This window comes from Hemitrygon akajei, chromosome 29 (assembly GCF_048418815.1).
Source record: "Hemitrygon akajei chromosome 29, sHemAka1.3, whole genome shotgun sequence".
In the NCBI taxonomy this organism is placed as follows: domain Eukaryota; kingdom Metazoa; phylum Chordata; class Chondrichthyes; order Myliobatiformes; family Dasyatidae; genus Hemitrygon; species Hemitrygon akajei.
This window is the reverse complement of record NC_133152.1, coordinates 46,222,372-46,241,449: the sequence shown is the minus strand read 5'-3', so window position 1 is coordinate 46,241,449 and position 19,078 is coordinate 46,222,372. Positions and strand designations below refer to the sequence as shown.

Below are 19,078 nucleotides of genomic sequence, written 5' to 3'. Positions count from 1 at the left end.
CAAGGATCTGTTCTGGGACCTTTACTTTTTGTGATTTTTATTAATGACCTGGATGTGGGGGTAGAAGGGTGGGTTGGCAAGTTTGCAGACGACTCAAAGGTTGGTGGTGTTGTAGATAGTGTAGAGGATTGTCGAAGATTGCAGAGAGACATTGATAGGATGCAGAAGTGGGCTGAGAAGTGGCAGATGGAGTTCAACCTGGAGAAATGTGAGGTGGTACACTTTGGAAGGACAAACTCCAAGGCAGAGTACAAAGTAAATGGCAGGATACTTGGTAGAGTGGAGGAGCAGAGGGATCTGGGGGTACATGTCCACAGATCCCTGAAAGTTGCCTCACAGGTAGATAGGGTAGTTAAGAAAGCTTATGGGGTGTTAGCTTTCATAAGTCGAGGGACAGAGTTTAAGAGACGCGATGTAATGATGCAGCTCTATAAAACTCTAGTTAGGCCACACTTGGAGTACTGTGTCCAGTTCTGGTCGCCTCACTATAGGAAGGATGTGGAAGCATTGGAAAGGGTACAGAGGAGATTTACCAGGATGCTGCCTGGTTTAGAGAGTATGAATTATGATCAGAGATTAAGGGAGCTAGGGCTTTACTCTTTGGAGAGAAGGAGGATGAGAGGAGACATGATAGGGGTGTACAAGATATTAAGAGGAATAGACCGAGTGGACAGCCAGCACCTCTTCCCCAGGGCACCACTGCTCAGTACAAGAGGACATGGCTTTAAAGTAAGGGGAGGGAAGTTCAAGGGGGATATTAGAGGAAGGTGTTTCACTCAGAGAGTGGTTGGTGTGTGGAATGCACTGCCTGAGTCAGTGGTGGAGGCAGATACACTAGTGAAGTTTAAGAGACTATTAGACAGGTATATGGAGGAATTTAAGGTGGGGGGTTACATGGGAGACAGGGTTTGAGGGTTGGCACAACATTGTGGGCCAAAGGGCCTGTAATGTACTGAACTATTCTATGTTCTATGACACTCGCAAATTTCTACAGCTGTACTGTGGGGAACATTCTAACTGTTGCATCACCATTTGGTATGGAGGGGCCACTGGACAAGATCAGAAAAAGCTACGGGAAGTTGTAAACTCAGGTAGCTCCATCATGGGCACTAGCCTCCCAGTATCAAGGACATCTTCAAAAGGAGATGCCTCAAAAAGATGGAATTCATTATTAAGGACCTTCACCACCCAGGACATGCCCTCTTCTCATTTCTACCATCTAAGAAGAGGTACAGGATCCTGAAGACACACACTCAATGTTTTAGAAACAGCTCCTTCCCCTCTGCTATCAGATTTCTGAATGGACAGTGAACTCATATATATATGTTCCTCTTTCAGTAAAAGGCCCAACTAGTTCTCCTCTACTACTACCCTCCTCCATCTAGTAGAACTGATCCTGACCCTCAACAATTTTTTCTTTGGCTCCTTCCACTTTCTCCAGATTCAAGTGGTAGCCATGGGCATCTGCATGGGCTCTGTCTATGCCTGCCTCTTTGTTAGCTACGTAGAATAGTCCGTGTTCCAACTCTTCCTCTCTATATTGACAAGTGCATTGGTGCTGCTTCATTTTATCAACTTCCACCCTGCCCTAAAGTTCACTTGGTCTATTTCTGACACCTCCCCAGCCCCCTTTCTCAATTTCTGTCTCCAGCTCTGGATACAAACTGTTGACTGATATTTTTTTATAAACATTCTGGTTCCCACAGTTACCTTGACTACACCTCTTTCCACACTGTCTTGTGTAAAAATGCTATTCCCTTTTCTCAGTTTCTTCATCTTCACTGCATCTGTTCCCAGGACGAAGCTTTCCTTTCCAAGACATCAGAAACATCCTTCTTCAAAGAATGGGGCTTCCCTTCCTCCACCATTGATGCTGCCCTCACCCATATCTCCTCCATTTCCCGAACATCTGCACTCACCCCAATTCTCCCGCTGCCTTAACAATGATGGTCTTCTTCAAGTCCTTACCTACCACCCCATGAGCGTCCACATTCAACACATTATTGTCCGCAACTTCTGCCTTCTCCAGGGGGTTTCTACTACCAAACATATCTTTATCTTCCCCTCGCACCCGCAGTTTCTGCAGGGATCATTCCCTCCGTGAATCCCTTGCCCATTTATCCCTCCCCACTAATCTCTCTCCTGGCACTTATCCCTGCAAGCAACCAAAGTGCCAGACCTGCTTATTCAAACCCCCGCCCTCACCTCCATTCAGGGCCCAAATAGTCCTTCCAGCTGAGGCCACACTTCACCTATGAAACTGTTGGGGTCAGCTATTGTGATACAATGCTCCTGACGTGCACTCATCTACATTGGTGAGACACTTCATAAATTGGGGGTCAACTTTGTTGAGGACCTCCACTCCATCTGCCAAAATTGGATCTTCCCGGTGGCTAAACATTTTAATTCCAATTCCCATTCTGAAATGTCTTCTTTTGTGCCATGATTAGACCACCCTTAGGGTGGAGAGGCAACACCTTATGTTCCATCTGGGTAGCCTTCCATCCTGATGGCACAAATATCAATTCTTTCTTCCAGTAAGAAAATTTTCCCTCCCCGTCCCCTCTTCTTCTGTTCCCCACTCTGGCCTCTTAACTCTTCTCACCTGCCTATCACCTCACCCTAGTTCCCATCCTCTTTTCCCTTCTCCTGTGTTCCACTCTCCTCTCCTAGCAGACTCCTTCCTTTCCAGCCCTTTACCTGTTTCACCCACCTGGCTTCACCTATCACCTTCCAGCAATCCTCCTTCCCCTCCAACCACCTTCTTATTCTATCGTCTTCCCCCAGATATCAACTGTTTGTTCATTTCCAGAGATGCTGCCTGCCCTAATGAGGTCTTCCAACATTTTAGATGTGTTGCTTTGGATTTTCAGCATCTGCAAGCCTTCCTGTGTCTAAATAATAACAAATAGTAATAAATAATAAATTAATTGATTCTGAATGGAAAAGAATACACACACACACATATAAAAGAATATATATATATTCATTCTTATTGTAATTTGTGGTTTTAAAATTATTTTGTATTGCAATGTACTGCTGCTGCAAAACACCACATTTCATGATGTGCCAGTGATATTAATCTTGATTCTGAATGTGTTGATCTGGATTTGTGTGGTGTGCTGCCACCTTTAGGTGTTATATAATAATACAGAAGGAGTATTTGTCAGGCTGAAATACAAAAAAAGTCTGCAACACTGGAAATCCAAAGCAACACATACAATATACTGGAGGAACTCTGCAGGTTAGGCAGCATCTATGGAAATTAATAGCTTGCTTTAATCTTACCTACTGGTGCAAACATGAGAGTATCATGAGCTCTTATCTTGTTAAGCAGCCTTATTTGAGGCACCTTGTCAAAGGCCTTCTGAAAATCCAAGTACACAACATCCACCAATTCTCATTTGTCCATCCTACTTGTTATTTCCTCAAAGCATTCTAACAGATATGTCAGGCAGTTTTCCCTTACGGAAACAATGCTGACTTTGTCCAATGTGCCTTCAGGTACCCTGAGACCTCATCCTTGACAACCAACTTCAACAACTTCCCAACCACTGAATTCAGGCTAACTGGCCTATAATTTCCTTTCTTCTGCCTCATCCCTTCTTGAATAGTGGAGTGACATTTGCAATTTTCCAGTCCTCCAGAACCACGCCAGAATGTATTTCTTCTTGAAAGATCATTACTAATGCCTCCTCAATCTCTTCAGCTATCTCTTTCAAAACCTTGGGGTGTAATCCATCCAGTCTAGGCGACTTACCCACCTTCAGACCTTACAGCTTCCCAAGCACCTTCTTCCTAGTAATAGCAGTTGCACCCACTTCTGCCCCCGACAGCCTCAAACTTCCAAAATATTGCTTGTGTCTTCCTCAGTGAAGAAGGACACAAAATCCTTTTTTAGTTCATCCGATATTTCCTTGTCCCCGATTACCACCTCTTCAGTACCTCTTTCCTCTTGCCTCTCTTTTAGTCTTTATATACTTGAAAAAACTTCTGGTATCCTCTTTGATGTTATTGGCCAGGTTACCTTCATATTTCATCTTTTCCCTCCTTATGGTTTTTTTAGGTGCCCTCTGTTGGTTTTTAAAACCCTCCCAGTCCTCTTTTGCTTTTGGTGCAAAAAGCTTGTCATGACGGCGCCCCGACGACTCCACCGGGAGTTAAGGGCGCGCACACACACACACACACACACACACACACTCCTCTAACTTTCCACTATTTTTTGCACTATATCCCCTCTCTTTAGTTTCCTTTACCCAGAGGGCGGTGGGTGCAGGAATAACCTGCGCTGAGCTGCTAGACTGCTGAGACCAGGTCTGACAGGAACAACACTCATCACTCTCAAACACATCAAAAGAACAGTAAGTAAACCACAGGAAGCAGCACTGGAATGGCCTTCTCAGGTCTGCTTCACCATTCTATACCATCAAGGCTGATTCATTGTTGCCATCAACACCATTCTGTCCCTTTACTCAGTGGTGATTGTGCGAGGAGATTTACCACGATGCTGCCTGGATTAGAGATCGTGTCTTCTAAGAACAGGTTGAGCGAGGTTGGTCTTTTCTCTTTAGATCAAAGGAAGATGAGAGGAGACTCGATGGAAGTACACAAGATGATAATGGGTATAGATAGAGTGGATAACCAGAGACTTCTTCCAGGTGGAAATGGCTAATATGAAGGGATATAATTTTAAGGTGATTGGAAAAAAGCATGGTGGGATGTCTGAGTTAAGTTTTTTTACAGAGTGCAGTGAGTGCGTGGAACCCCCTGCCAGGATAGTGGTAGAGGCAGATACATTAGGGACATTTAAGAGACTGGATGAAAGAAAAATAGAGGGCTATGTGGGAGGGAAGGGTTAGATTGATCATGGAGTAGGTTAAAAGCTCTGAATTACATTGTGTTCTAACCGTTTAACATGCCTAAACAGACACCAATCAATTTCTAGACTTACTGCAAATTTTTACTAGATTAATAAGTGCAAAGTTACTAACATCAAATAGTCAACTTGTTTACAGAACAAGCCTTTTTTTTAATGCTTATTTCAGCATAAATTTGCTGTAGAACTGCACCTGGAAAACAAAAGCAATTGGGTCTTCTCAGAGGGACATAAGAGGACTGAAACCTAATATCTCTTTGCAGGCTCACAGGGAAGAGAAGAGTAATGATTGGTGTCAGATTTACTCGATTTGATTTTGAAAATCATTGCTAGTGTGCCAGGACCACCAGACTCAAAAATAGTTAATTTCTCCAAGCAGCAACACCTCCACAGCCCCAACCACCAATACTTTATCATTTCCTGTCAGTCACTTTATGTACAGACACTCTTGTACCTAATGTCATTTTATAGACAATCAATCTATGTATATAAGCTATCTTATGTATTTATATTTATTGTGTTTTTTTATTATAGTGTTTCTTTTTGAGCTACATCGAATTTACACTTGGAAATCTTGAGTCTAGTGAGCGCACTCTCTATGAAACATGTTGCGTTTGATCTGGCCATCTGTTGAATCTAATGCTTTAATACTATCATGCATTAACTTTGTTTGAACTAACACAATTTAGGTACTCTTTTTGGAAATCAGAATCTGACCTGAATCAGAATCAGGTTTATTATTACTGATATAAGCTGTGATATTTGTTGTTTTGCAGCTGTAGTACAATGCAGCACATTTAAAAATGCTAAAAATTACAAAAATAACTAGTGCAGAAGACAAATAATAAGGTAGTGGTAAACACCAGGGATTCTGCAAATGCTGGAAATCTAGAAAAACACATGAAATACTGGAGGGACTCAGCTGGTCAGGCAGCATCTATGGAGGATAATAAACAGTCAACACTTCAGGCCAAGACACTTCACGAGGACTGGAAAGGAAGGGGGGAAAAGCCAGAATAAAAAAAGTGGGGGTGCAGGGAAAGAAGATAGCTAGAAGGTGTAAGTATGACTCTGGGTGAATAGATGGTCAAAGAATTCACAGAGGGGGAGCAGTGTGAGAGGATCTCACTGAACTCCCATCAAAGAGAAGAATTAAACTTCTTCAGGGTAGGCATTCCTTGAAGTGCAGCAGCAAATCATAAACACAAGAGATTCTGCAGATGCTGGAATCTAGAGCAACACACACAAAATGCTGGAGAAACTCAGCAGGTCAGGCAGCGTCTATCAGAATGAACAATGTTCACGAATTCACAGAGCATTCATAGGACTGATGGCGGGGGAAGAAGCTGTTCCTTAGCGGGTTGAAAATCTCTGGGATTCTCTCCCCCACAGAGTTAAAGAATCACAGAGAGCTATGGTATGGAAACAGGCTCTTCAGCCCATTAAATCCATACTGAACACCAACCATCAATACATCAACCATCCATTTACACTAATCATACTTTATTCTCTCAGCATTCTCATCAGCTCTCGTCTGATTCCACCACTCACCGACACACTGTGGACAATTTATAAATGTAATTTAACCTATGCCTTTGGGAGGTGGGTAGGAACTGGAGCACCTAAAAGAAATTCATAAATTCAGGAGAATGAACAAACTCCAAATAGACGGCACACGAGACTAGGATTGAACCTGGGTTACAAGCACTATGAGACTCTATGAGCTGTATCACAGCGCTGCCAGGTTGTGAGAGCTAGCCCTCTGGGGAGTATTAAAAGAGCAGGTAAATAGCTTTTTGAAAGATTAAGAATTTGATTGTAATGGTGAACTGGCACAGAAGGGCCATGGCCATACTAGTAGGGGCAGCACTACTACAGTGCTAGTAACCCGGGCTCAGTTCCTGGTGCTACCTGTAAGGAGTTTGTACGTTCTCCCTGTGACCATGTGGGTTTCCTCCAGGCACTCCGTAACCTCCCACATTTCACAGATGTATGGGTTAGTTAGCTAATTGGTCACATGGGTGTAATTGGGTGGCACAGGAAGGGCCTGTTACCATGCTGTATCCCTATGTAAAAATAAACAGAGAAGTTGACAGCAGCATCATCCTGCCAGGAGCATGATGAATGTTGGGGCAGGCTTGAGGGTGTATGAGGACTATTTGTCCTCTTTGCTTCTATTTACTTGTGTTCTTCAAAAATATATATTTTTAAAGTTGTCAGTTTGTTTCATATAAATTGTCTGGGTCTCATCATCCAGTCCTGAGAGGCTGATGGTGGGCTTCAACCTTGAGGTTCCGGAATCACTCATTCCATCATTGAACTTTTCCCACAACTCATGGGCTCACTTTCAAGGACTACTCACTTCATTTTTCAATATTTATTGCTTATTTATCATTATTAGTAGTATTTTCTTTTTTTATTTGCACATTGGTTGTTTGTTCACCCTGTTGGGTGTGGTCTTTCACTGATACTATTATTTATCTGTATTTACTGTGAATGCCCACAAGAAAATGAATGTCAGGGTTGTATGACAAATAGGTACTTCAATAATAATTTACTTTGAACTTTGACCAATGTGATGAAAATAGCAGCTTGTGGATTCCTTCAGAGTGTAGGAAAACAATTGTGTCAGCTGAAGTTATCTATGGCAGAAGAGAAAAATCGACCAGTTTCCTCCACCTTCTCAATAGCTGTAACATCAAATTCTGAAATCCTCTCAGGTGAAGTCTGACCTCTCTCTGAAATGCCTGTGGATTGACATAATTGTACTTACCATACACAAGAGGGATCAGTGTCCTCAGGGAGGGGAGGTTCTCCTAAGGGATTAGGGTCAATTCCATTTGATGTTCTCCAGTAGGGCTATTCCTTTAAATTGTATTTTTTTCTTATTTTCCCGTTAATACGTGCAATAAACTGAATCTCAGGGGAGTATACGGCGACATATGGGCTATTCCTTTAATGGAGAATGCTTGCACGTGACTTTTTAATGTGGGGAAGCTGATGCACCAGTAGCTACTACAGGGTCAGGGTCCAATGGTGTGGAATGCAAGCTGACTAGGGATCCTTCACTGCTGAAGCCTTCTTCCGCTTTCACTGCTGTTGTGATGTGTCACCATCTTCCACTGAGGTCTTAGTTGGATCACTTTTTTGTCAGGAATCTCCCCTTGACCTTACCACCATGGATGACTCTACCAGGAGCTAAGCACCAGACAGCATTGCTCTCAGGATCTCAGGAACGCACAAGCCTCTCCACCATGACAAAGTATCAATCCTTGGAGAGGAAACATTCAGTGGTAAGTTGTAAAAGTAAGACTGGACTATTGGCTCTACATCGAGAATAGTTCAATGTTTTCGGAGTTCAGAAGACTGTGAAAGGATGATAAATTTATGTGAGTAGCCTGATGTATAAAAATCACATCTCCCCTTTGGGAATAACCGATGTACAAAGTTGGTGAAAAAAGAGAAATGTTTATTTTGCAGTTCAATGGCAGAACCTGTGTGTAAAAATATATATCAAACCAATAGTACTATAGAGGAATGGACAAATTATCCTGACCACAGTATTATTAGAGCATCAGCTAAGGAGAAGAACTATGGAAAATATTAAATCAACTGATACATAAAGCAGGCCTTCAGTTAAATTTCATCCAATGAACACACATTCTTTCGGCAGGGATACTAAAATTTAAAAAGGAAAGGTGCAGGATTTACAGTAAATTGGTCTACAATATCATGTTACTGAGATTTTCTTTAACTCTGCCCCATGGATGGTTCCAAGCCTGGCTGTGAAAGGAGGATAGTTTGGCATATGACTAGCAACCTCATCCCGTAATAACCCAGAGCTACAAAAACACCGACAGAAACTCCAAAAGCCTCATCCCTGGGAGTGGAAGGATCTTCACCTGGAAGATGTAAGATGGTCTACACCTGGGGGTAACTTGAAAGACTGTCTCAGCACTGAGGACTCTGGTGAGCAGCTGTCAGCAGTCTGTGTTCCGGTAGGGGTGACGGGCTTAAAAAGAAGAAGAGATTTTATTTGCTTCTGAGAAATTTTTAATATCTCTATGAAAGAGGTTCAAAATCTCTACCTAATCACCATAAGCTCAGCTTGTGACATCATAATTTCTGGAGAATATTTTTGCTTTCATAGTAGTCTTCATTGTAATTAAAATCATGGACAAAATAAAAAATAATCAACATGTGGTTGCAAACAGAGTACAACTGGGGTTTAACCATGAAAATAATCTGCACATAAAGACCCAGATTTACTGGACCAATACAATATTTAGCTGCAAACAGTGAGGAACAAATTTTCAGGTTGGTCCATATATCAAAAAACTTTTTGCTATTCCACTATTTCTGCAAGCATGTAATTTTCAGTATTTGAATTAATTACGTTTACAAATTCTGACATGGGAAAAAAAGACAGAAAATGAGCGAGCTGCAATTTTGAGATCTTCTGCAACAAGAGTCTTGGTACGAAGGTTTGACTCTTTATTCCTCTCCAAAGATGCTGCCTGACCTGAGTTACTTATTTTATTTAGAGATACAGTGTGGAACAGGTCCTTCTGACCCAATGAGCCACACTGCCCAGCAACCCACCTATTTAACACTGACTAAATCACAAGACAATTTACAATGACCAGTTAGCTTACCAAAACCATAAGTCTTTGGACTGTGGGAGGAAACCTGAGCACCCGAAGGATACTCACAGGGAGAATGTACAAACTCCTTACAGTGGACACCAGAATTGAACTCTGAACTCCAGACTGCCCGAGCTGTAAATAGCTTTGCACTAACCACTGCATTTTGTGTGTATGTTACTCTCGATTTCCAGCATCTGCTGAATCTCTTGTGTTCAATTTATTTCTTGAGGCAACTGTAACATAACACAGAAAACAGAACAGTACAGCACACAACAGGCCTATACACCATGATGATTTGCCAACCATGATGCCAATTTAAACTGCTTATTTGTCTGTTCTTGTGCCATCCAAATGCCTCTTAAACCTTGCTATTGGATATTCTTTCCAGGCACCCAGCACTCTCCACATAAAGAAACACTTGCCTCATCAATCTAGTTGAACATTTCCCTTTTTACCATTAGACTATAAGATGTACAGGACTGTTACAGTGCCTAAGGCCTTTGCACAGTACTGTACTTGTCAACTTGGAGAGGAGAGCGAATTTGTAAATCTGGCAGGAGCAAAAGATGTTGGTAATGGTGAAATCTGACTGCCATGGGAGTGGTACGTGACAGGTGGCAAAGGAGGAATGCCAGGGGTGGGGGTGGCACAGGTACAGACACATCCAGCCCTGAGACAGCAGACAAGACATTTGATTCCAAATAGTTAGTTAACTGATCATTACAGTATGTCTCTCTGGTGCTTCCTGCTCCTTCCCCTTTTCCCAACCATGATTCCCCTCGCCCTGCCACTTTCCTACTCTCAGCCCACAAGACACCATGATCAGAATCAGGCTTATGATCGCTCACATGTCATGTCATGAAATTTGTTTTTATTTTGCGGCAGCAGAACAGTGCAATACATAAAATTACTAGAGCATTGTACAAAGGTCTAAGGCACCCTGGCTATATATACGTGGCAAAGGCTTTTGCACAGTACTAGGAGCAGTATTAGGCTATTTGGTCCATTGAGTTTATTGCGCCATTCCATTATGGCTCTCAACCCCATTCTCCTGCTTTCTCCCTATAGCCTTTTATGTCCTTACTAATCAAGAACCAATCAACCTCCCCCTTAAAGTTACCCAATGACTTGGCTTCAACAGCCATTTGTAGCAAAGAATTCCACAGATTCCACTACCCTCTAGAATTTAACATTTTCACCCTGGGGTAAAAGAACCCTAATGCTGCAAATATTTTTTAAAGAGTTAACTCGCCATTAATATAAGGTCATTACCAAGCACAGAATGCTGGAACACTAGTATCCTGTAGTGGTTAGTATGATGCTGTTACAGTTCGGAGTTCGAGTCAGACGTCATCTCTAAGGAGTCTGAATTCTTTCCTGTGGAATGCATGGGATTCCTCCATCTCTCTGGACTTTTCCCACATTCCAAAGACATAGGTTAATTGGTCATTGTAAACGGTCCTGTGATCAGGCTAGGGTTAAGTCAGGGGTTGCTGCACAGTGCAGCTCAAAGGACTCAAAAGGGCCTGTTCCGTGCTGTATATCTAAAATAAAAATTTTAAAAATAAAATGAATGTGATGATCAACATACTCTTCAAATTAAAAAAAAAATCAGCAAACCGTCATTAATTAGGCTGTAGTGATTGCATAAACTAGTTTTAATCAGGGGAAATGGCATTCCTGCAAAATCTTAAACTGTGCAGTGACACTTTCACAAATCCCAGTAGAATAACAGTCAAAGTTTCTGCATTTTCGAATTAACAAGATCATTGCAATAAATTGATTGCCTTGCAAATAATAGGTATTTTTTAAAATCAAAGATTCTTCAATGGGAAAGGAGAGAAATGAAGTTAATATTAAGTTGCAGTGAGAATGGGGAAGGGATGGATAGGGAAGAATCGACACTCAGCGGTACACCTGTACCCCTGCTCGTTAATGCAACGATCTAATCAGCCAATCACGCAGCAGCAACTCAATGTATAAAAGCATGCAGTGATGGTCAAGAGGTTCAGTTGTTGCTCAGACCAAATATCAGAATGGAGAAGAAATGTGATCTAAGTGATTTTGATTGTGGAATGATTGTTGTTGCCAGATGGGGTGGTTTGAGTGTTTCACGAACTGCCGATCTCCTGGGATTTTCATGCACAACTGTCTCTGGAGTTTATAGAGAATGTGGCAAAATACAGAAGAGCATCCAGTGAGCAGCAATTCTATGGGCAAAAAAGCCTTGTTAATGAGAGAGGTCAGAGAATGACCAGACTGGTTCAAGCTGACAGAAATAACCACACGTTACAACAGTGGTGTGAAGAGAGGGCATCCCATTGAGCCTTGAAGTGGATGATCTACAGCTGCAGAAGATCACAAACATACAGAAATACACTCAGAGGCTACTTTAGGACAGACTGAGACCAGAGTTGCCCTGACAGTCAATGGGCTCATAGGGGCAGTCAGGAAAGGAAAGCACGGTCTTTTGTTCATAAATCTGTGAAATTAGTGCTGTCAGAGAGCGAGAACAAGATAAACAAATGTGAAAGACGCCAGATGCTGGGCTGCAGGATATTATCTGTGTTCTCACACTCTCTCTCTGGCTGCACTTCATTACTTTTATGAATTTTGACTACATTCTCTAACTGCTTCCATTCACCCCCAATCAGATTATCTTCCCAGGGAAATCCTGGCTTTATTTCCCTTGGTATATATCCTCTATGGAACCCATCTACCCTGCATCTACTCTACAACTTTATACTAATTTATTTTCTCTCATTCAAAGTTCAGTCAAAGTGTTTTTGATATGTAATATTAACCCTATTTTCTTCCATTGTTCTCTCTTATCAGAATCCTCCTGTTCTGTTTTTCCATTCCCCATTCTGGTTCTCCTCTTCTTCCTTCTCTTCTCCTCACATTGCATCACCTCCCTCTGGTGCTCATCTTCCTCCCTTTCTTCCACGGTGCACTCTCCTCACCTATCAGATTCCTTCATCTTCAACTCTTCACTGCTTCATCTATCACCTCCCAACTTCTTATTTTATTTTCCATTCACGTGGTCTTACCTATCACTGTCCACCTTGCACTCCTTCCTCTTCCCCACCTTCTTATTCTGGATTCTGCCCCCTTCCTTTGCAGTCCTGGTGAAGGGTCTTGGCCTGAAATGCTGACTGTTCATTTCCCTCCAGGGATGCTGTCTGACCTGCTAAGTTTCTTCAGCATGTTGTATGTGTTTGTCAGGATTTCCAACATCTGCAGAATGTCTTGTGTTAAACCCTAATTCACTTTACATGCTGAGTAGCATTTTCTGTTTTCATGATTTAGACAGGAATTACTTGAGAAGTTCTCAGTTCAATACTGGGATCTGCTATAAAACAGGTCTCCTTTAAGTAAAGTCCTGATCTGGTTCTAACTGCAAGACCCACACCCCTACATTGGTTGTGACCAGCATTCCCACCGCCAAAGTCATAACCCTTAAACCAACTCTCTTCACCCACTGATTTCCTGAGCTAACAGCGTGATCTTTATCCATTCACCAATTACCCCTGAACAAAAGTGTAACAGTGGAAGAACTCAGCAGGTTTAGCAGAAAACCATAAACACAAGAGATTCCGCAGAATCTGGAAATCCATAGTAACAAATACAAAACGCTGAAGGAACCTAGCAGGTCAGGCAGCATTTATGGAAATGAAAAAATAGGTGATGTTTCAGGACGAGGCCCTTCTTTGTGAATGGAAAGGGGAAAAAGCCAGAATAAGAAGTTGGGAAAAGGACAAGCTGGCAGGTGATAGGTGATACAGGTGGGCGTGGGGGGGGGGGGGATGAAGTAAGAAGCTGGGAAGTGAAGAAACAGTGCATTTAACAGCATCTGTAGGGGAAGGGGGTGAATTTTGTCAATATTTTGGGTTGAGACCTTGCATCAGGACCCTGACAATTCCATTCCATCGCCCACAGATGCTCCTCAATCTGTTGAGTTCCTCCATTAGACAGACTGAATTTTGCTCCAATATCATCATCCGTGGTCTCTCATGTCTCCAAATTAATCCTGTCCCTACAGTCATACCATCTGATGTCCTACAATAAATTTACTAGGCATCAATCATCTCTCCCTGAACCAACCCAGTACTCCTTATATACAACAACACACACAAAATGCTGGTGGAACACAGCAGCCAGGCAGCATCTATAGGGAGAAGCGCTGTCAACGTTTCGGGCCGAGACCCTTCGTCAGGACGAAGATGCTATAGATCTCCCTATAGATGCTGCCTGGCCTGCTGTGTTCCACCAGCATTTTGTGCGTGTTGTTGTTTGAATTTCCAGCATCTGCAGCTTTCCTCGTGTTTACTCCTTATATACCCCAGCTTAGCCCTTTGCTACCTCCCTGGCCTAACCCTTTTTTCTGATCCTAGTCCTGATACTCTGCTTACTGAGTGGCAAAGAACTACCTTCCCACCAATTTGTCTATGTTGCTTTCTGATCACTAACCCCTATGCCCATCTGGCCCCAGTCCTGGAGCTAACTGGCTTTCTTTGTGTGCTCTGCTGTTATGGGAAAGGCATTTCATCACGTATGGTCTACCCTGTTACACACAACTTGTTAATTGGCTTATAGCAAACATTCTTCAGTTACGAAGCGGCTGGTTTCAAATACCTCCACTATATGTCAGCATTGCAACACCACTCTATTCCTACTTGAGGCACTGTTGCTGAGCTTTTGTTACTTCTGTAATGGAAGAAAACTATTTTGATTATCTTCACTATCCATGCTCTCGTAATCTTTTCACCCCCTTTAGTAAAGTCAGATCACTCCCCCAGTCTTCTTTGCTCCCGGGAAAACAAGCCCAGCCCATCCCATCTTCATCACTAAAGCCCTCCAATCCTGGCACATCCTGGTGAATCTCCTCTGCACTGCGAGGGGCACAGCCACATCCTTGCTTAGTGTTTCCAGCATTATATTTTTGTTAATGGTTAGATTCTCTTTTGTAGTTTTCTAAGTCAAACAAGTCTCTCTTTTCCCTGAAGGCATTGCAAGGATAATTATTAAATTTTAACAATGGCAAATTAAACTCATCCATTCATCAGTTCCAAGGAGAGGCACTTAAAAATACATTTCTGAATACAAGCTTACAAATAGCATGATCATTAAAAAAATACTTTGCTGACAATAAATTAAACCATTTCTAGAAGGCAGTTTTCTTCAGGCATTTGGTTGGTAGAAGTGCACAAGGATCCAGACACAAGTTGGGGTAAAATTATTTTCAATGCAGGCTGAAGCTTCATGTAAACAGGAGTAATTCTGAACAGAAGAAAACAGAAGAGACATTGAGATCCAGATTTATTTATCACATGTACATCGAAACATCAAGACTGTTTAAGTTCAACATTGTTTAATGTCATTTCCAGGACACCAGTGGAAAGGAGAATAAAATAATTGTTATTTCGGATCCGAAGCAACACAAAAAAACACACGATAAGATAAAGAGCATAATAATAAAAAACACAATAAATATAAATACATAAGATAGCTCATATACATAGATTGATTGTATGTTCATAAAGTGATGCAAGGCACAAGAACATCTGTGCAAAAGGTGACTGACAGGAAATGATAAAGTAGTGGTGGTTGGGGGTGAGGAGAGGTGGGTTGGTAGGTGGAGGTGTTGATCAGCCTTACTGCTTGGGGAAAGTAACTGTTTTTGAGTCTGGTGGTCCTGGCATGGATGCTATGTCACCTCTTCCCTGAAGGGAGTGGGACAAAGTCCATAAACTGGGTGGGTGAGATTCTTCATGATATCACTGACTCTTTTCCAACATCTTACTGTCAAACTGAAATCCCAAAATTCAGAGTAACACATAAAAATGCTAGAGGAACTCAGGTCAGGCAGCATCTGTGGAGATGAATAAACAGTCGCCCTAAATCGAATCCATCACAGCAAACACTTTCCTCACCATTGTGCACATCTACAAGAAGAGCTGCTATGAAAAAGCAGCATCCATTATTAAGGACCCATGTCATCCAGGACATGCTCTCTTCTCACTGCTGGCTTTGAGAAGGAAGTACAGGAGTCTCAGGACTCACACCAACAGGTTCAGGAACAATTATCATCCTACAACAATCAAGTTCTTCACTCACCTCAGCACTGAACTGATCCCACAACCTATGGACTCACTTTCAAAGACTCTACACTCATGTTCACTATATGCATATATGTATGTATTTATTTGTTTGTTTGTTTGCTTGCTTGCTTCCTTTTTTATTTGCACAGTTTGTCTTATTTTGCAGATTGGTTGTTTGTCAGTCTTTGTGTGTGTGTGCTTTTTCATTGATTCTATTGTATTTCTCTATTCTACTGTGACTGCCCACAAAATAAATCCCAGGGTAGTATTTGGTGACGTATATGTACTTTGACGATAAATTTACTTTGAACTTTGAATATCACGTATGAATGGAAAGCATATATTTTTAGCATGAGTTATACTTGTTTGACCTGTCATCTTGATGACATCAAACTTTGCACAGAGCTGATCTGACGTCAATCCTGCCTCCCCAGGTTACAGAGATCCAGATGTGACCTTGTGCTGAATTACTTGCAGAAAACTTGTTACCACCAGCAGAAAAACAAAATTACACAACACAGTGCTAAATGGGTTGGATCACTCATTCTTGTGTGACTGTGGGCATTGGTGTTGCCACAAGTAGGTGGTGGAGCATAAGTTGATGGACTAGGCAGAGAAAAAGAGGAAGCTCTTTTCTTGTCATCCTTTCAGGGCCAGACAGTTAGCATGAAACTTCAGTGAGGAAAAACCCCTCAGCAAACAAGGTTGTCCATGATTTTCTGCAGAAAGATGTGCGCAGCACAGTAGCGGCTGGCATAACACTATTACAGTGCCAGCAACCAAGATTCGAATTCTGCTGCTGCCTGTAAGGAGATTGTATGTTCTCCCCATCAGCACATGGGTTTCATATGTGTGCTCCAGATTCCTCCTACATTCCCAAGACGCAGAGGTTAGGCTTAGTAAGTTGTGGGCGTGCTATGTCGCTGCCAGAACCTTCAGACTCTGTTGGTCGTTCGTGCAAATAGCGCATTTTACTGTATGTTTCAATGTTTCTATGTACATGTGACAAATAAAGCTAATCTTAATCGAATCTTAACCTTAAAATCTAACTTAAAATTAAAATCTAAATAAAGCTAATCTTAATTGAAAGCTTGGCAAAAATGCCATTTACACTATTAAACTGAAACTGTTTCCAACAAAGGAGAATCTAACCATTAACAAAAAACAGAATGATGGAAACACTAAGCAAGGATCTGTTTGTGTCACTCGGAGTGCAGAGGAGATTCACCAGGATATTGCCTGGATTGGAGTAATGGATTTAGTAATGGAGATGGGATGGGCTGGGCTTGTTTTCCCTGGAGCAAAGGAGGGGTGATCGGACAGAGGTACATAAGATTATTATGGCATAAATAGAGAAGATAGTCAAAATCTTTTTCTTCCATGTTAGGGCTATCAAAATGAGAGAATGTAAGTTTAAGGTGATAAAAGGGGTTGTAAAGAGGATCAGAGGGAAGATTTTTTTTAAACACAGAGAGTGGTTGATATCCAAAACCCATCTTCTAGACCAGAAAAGAAGGGGAAAGACGAAATAATAAAAAGGTGGAGAGAGGGGAAGGAGGATAGCTAGAAGGTGATAGGTGAAGCGATGTGGGTGGGAAAGGTAAAAGGCTGGAGAGGAAGGAATCCGATAGGAGAGGAGAATGGACCATAGGAGGAAGTGTAAAAGGAGGGGTCCCAGGGGCAGGTGAGAAGAGTTAAGGGGGCAGAGTAGGGAATAGAAGAGGAGAGGAAGAGGGAATTACTTTTTAACAAAGGGAGAAATTGATATTCATGCCATCAGGTTGAAAGCTACCCAAAGGAATATAAGGTGTTGCTCATCATGACACACGAGGAGGCCATGGACCGACATGTCAGAACAGGAATGGGAAGCTGAATTAAAATGCTGGGCCAACAGTAAGTTCTGTTTTTGTTGGATGGAGTGGCAGTGCTCGATGATGATAGCCTCTAAAACAATAATTTGCATTATAGCTCGAGACAGTTATACTGTACATGAAAATCCCAGGAGATTAGCAGTTTCTGAGATAATCAAACCACCCTGTCTGGCACCAACAAACATTCCACAGTCAAAGTCACTTAGATCACAACTCTTTTCCATTCTAATGTTTGGTCTGAACCTCTTCCGACAGTCGGTCCATAGCCTCCTCTTGTGCCAAGCTGAGGCCACCCTCAGGATAGAGGAGCAATACCTTATATCTGTATGAAGTAGCCTCAAACATCGATATCTCTTTCCAGTAAAAACATTTCCCATCCCCTCCCTTCTTCTTCTCCCCACTTTGGCCTCTTACCCCTTTGCACCTGCTTATTACCTCCTCCTGGTGCCTCTCCTCCTTCTCTTTCTCCTGTGGTCCTCTCTCCTCTCCAATTAGATTCCTTATTCTCCAGCCCTTTATCTCTCCAACCTGCCTGTCTTCACCTACCACCTTCCAGCTGGTCTCCTTCACCCCCTCCCCGGAACCTTTTTATTCTGGTGTCTTCCCCATTTTTCCCCAGTCCTGAATAAGGGTCTCAGCCTGAAATGTCGACTCTTTATTCATTTCCATTGATGCTGCCCTACATGCTGAGTTTCCCCAGTATTTTGTGTGTGCTGCAACTGAACCTCTTGACCATGTCTGCATGCTTTTATAGATTGAGTTGTTGCCAATGATTAGCTGATTAGATATTGGTATTAACGAGCTGGTGTACAGGTGTACCTAACAAAGCGGCTGTTGACAGTCAGAGGATGAGTAAAATCATTATGGAGATAATTCTTTTCCCAAGGTTGTTAAGTCACTGCATTGATAACATAAATATCATACATACAGCCAGTCCACTTGATGCTTTTATCGTTTTGTGTTGCTGCCTCCTAAAGCTTTGGAAGTTTTGATGTTTAAATTTTCATAAAGACAAGATGATTCTTCATTCAACCTTCAGAGAAAATGATAACAACTTAGTCATAGAGTCAGAGAGAATTACATCATAGAAACAGGTTCCTCGGCCCATCTAATCCATGCATGGCAAACTGTTATTCTACTTAGTCCCATCGACCTGCACCCAGATCATTGACCTCCATACCCCTCCCCTCCCGTCCATGTGCTTACTCAAACTTCTCTTAAAAGTCGAAATCAAACCAGTATAAAGTCCTAACCTATTCAACCTTTCCCAATAACTCGAAGTTCCGGCAACATTCTTGTAAATTTTCTTGGGGTACTTTTTCCAATCATATTATTATATTTCCTGTAGATAGATGACCAGCACACAGTATTCCAAATTAGGCCTCCCCATCATCTATATAACTTCAACATAACATCCTAACACCTTTGCACAATTTCATGAATACAGAGTCACAGAGGGACACAGCATGAAAATAGGCCCTTCGGCCCACTGAGAATATGCTGTCAAATAACCATGTATATTAATTGGGCAGATGGGACTATTCTGACTTGGCTATCAGCTCATCTAGGAGAAAGAAAACAGGG

General features: G+C 42.1%; 1 protein-coding gene across 5 annotated transcripts in view; it reads right to left on the bottom strand.

The window, feature by feature from the left end:
• Window positions 1-8,324: 8,324 nt before the first annotated feature.
• ptpn11b (protein tyrosine phosphatase non-receptor type 11b) overlaps window positions 8,325-19,078 on the bottom strand; it is a 142,271-nt gene continuing 131,517 nt past the window's right edge. For 3 of the 5 annotated variants that reach the window (XM_073032324.1, XM_073032326.1, XM_073032325.1), the window contains 2 exons: window positions 18,423-18,527; window positions 8,325-8,888 (listed from right to left, as the gene is read on the bottom strand). In XM_073032324.1, coding sequence (XP_072888425.1) covers window positions 18,443-18,527 — 85 coding nt within the window. In that variant the 3' untranslated portion in view covers window positions 8,325-8,888; window positions 18,423-18,442. Of the gene's footprint in view, window positions 8,889-14,669; window positions 14,803-18,422; window positions 18,528-19,078 lie in introns of all 5 variants that reach the window. The other 2 variants (XR_012096698.1, XR_012096699.1) reach the window with 2 other exon arrangements.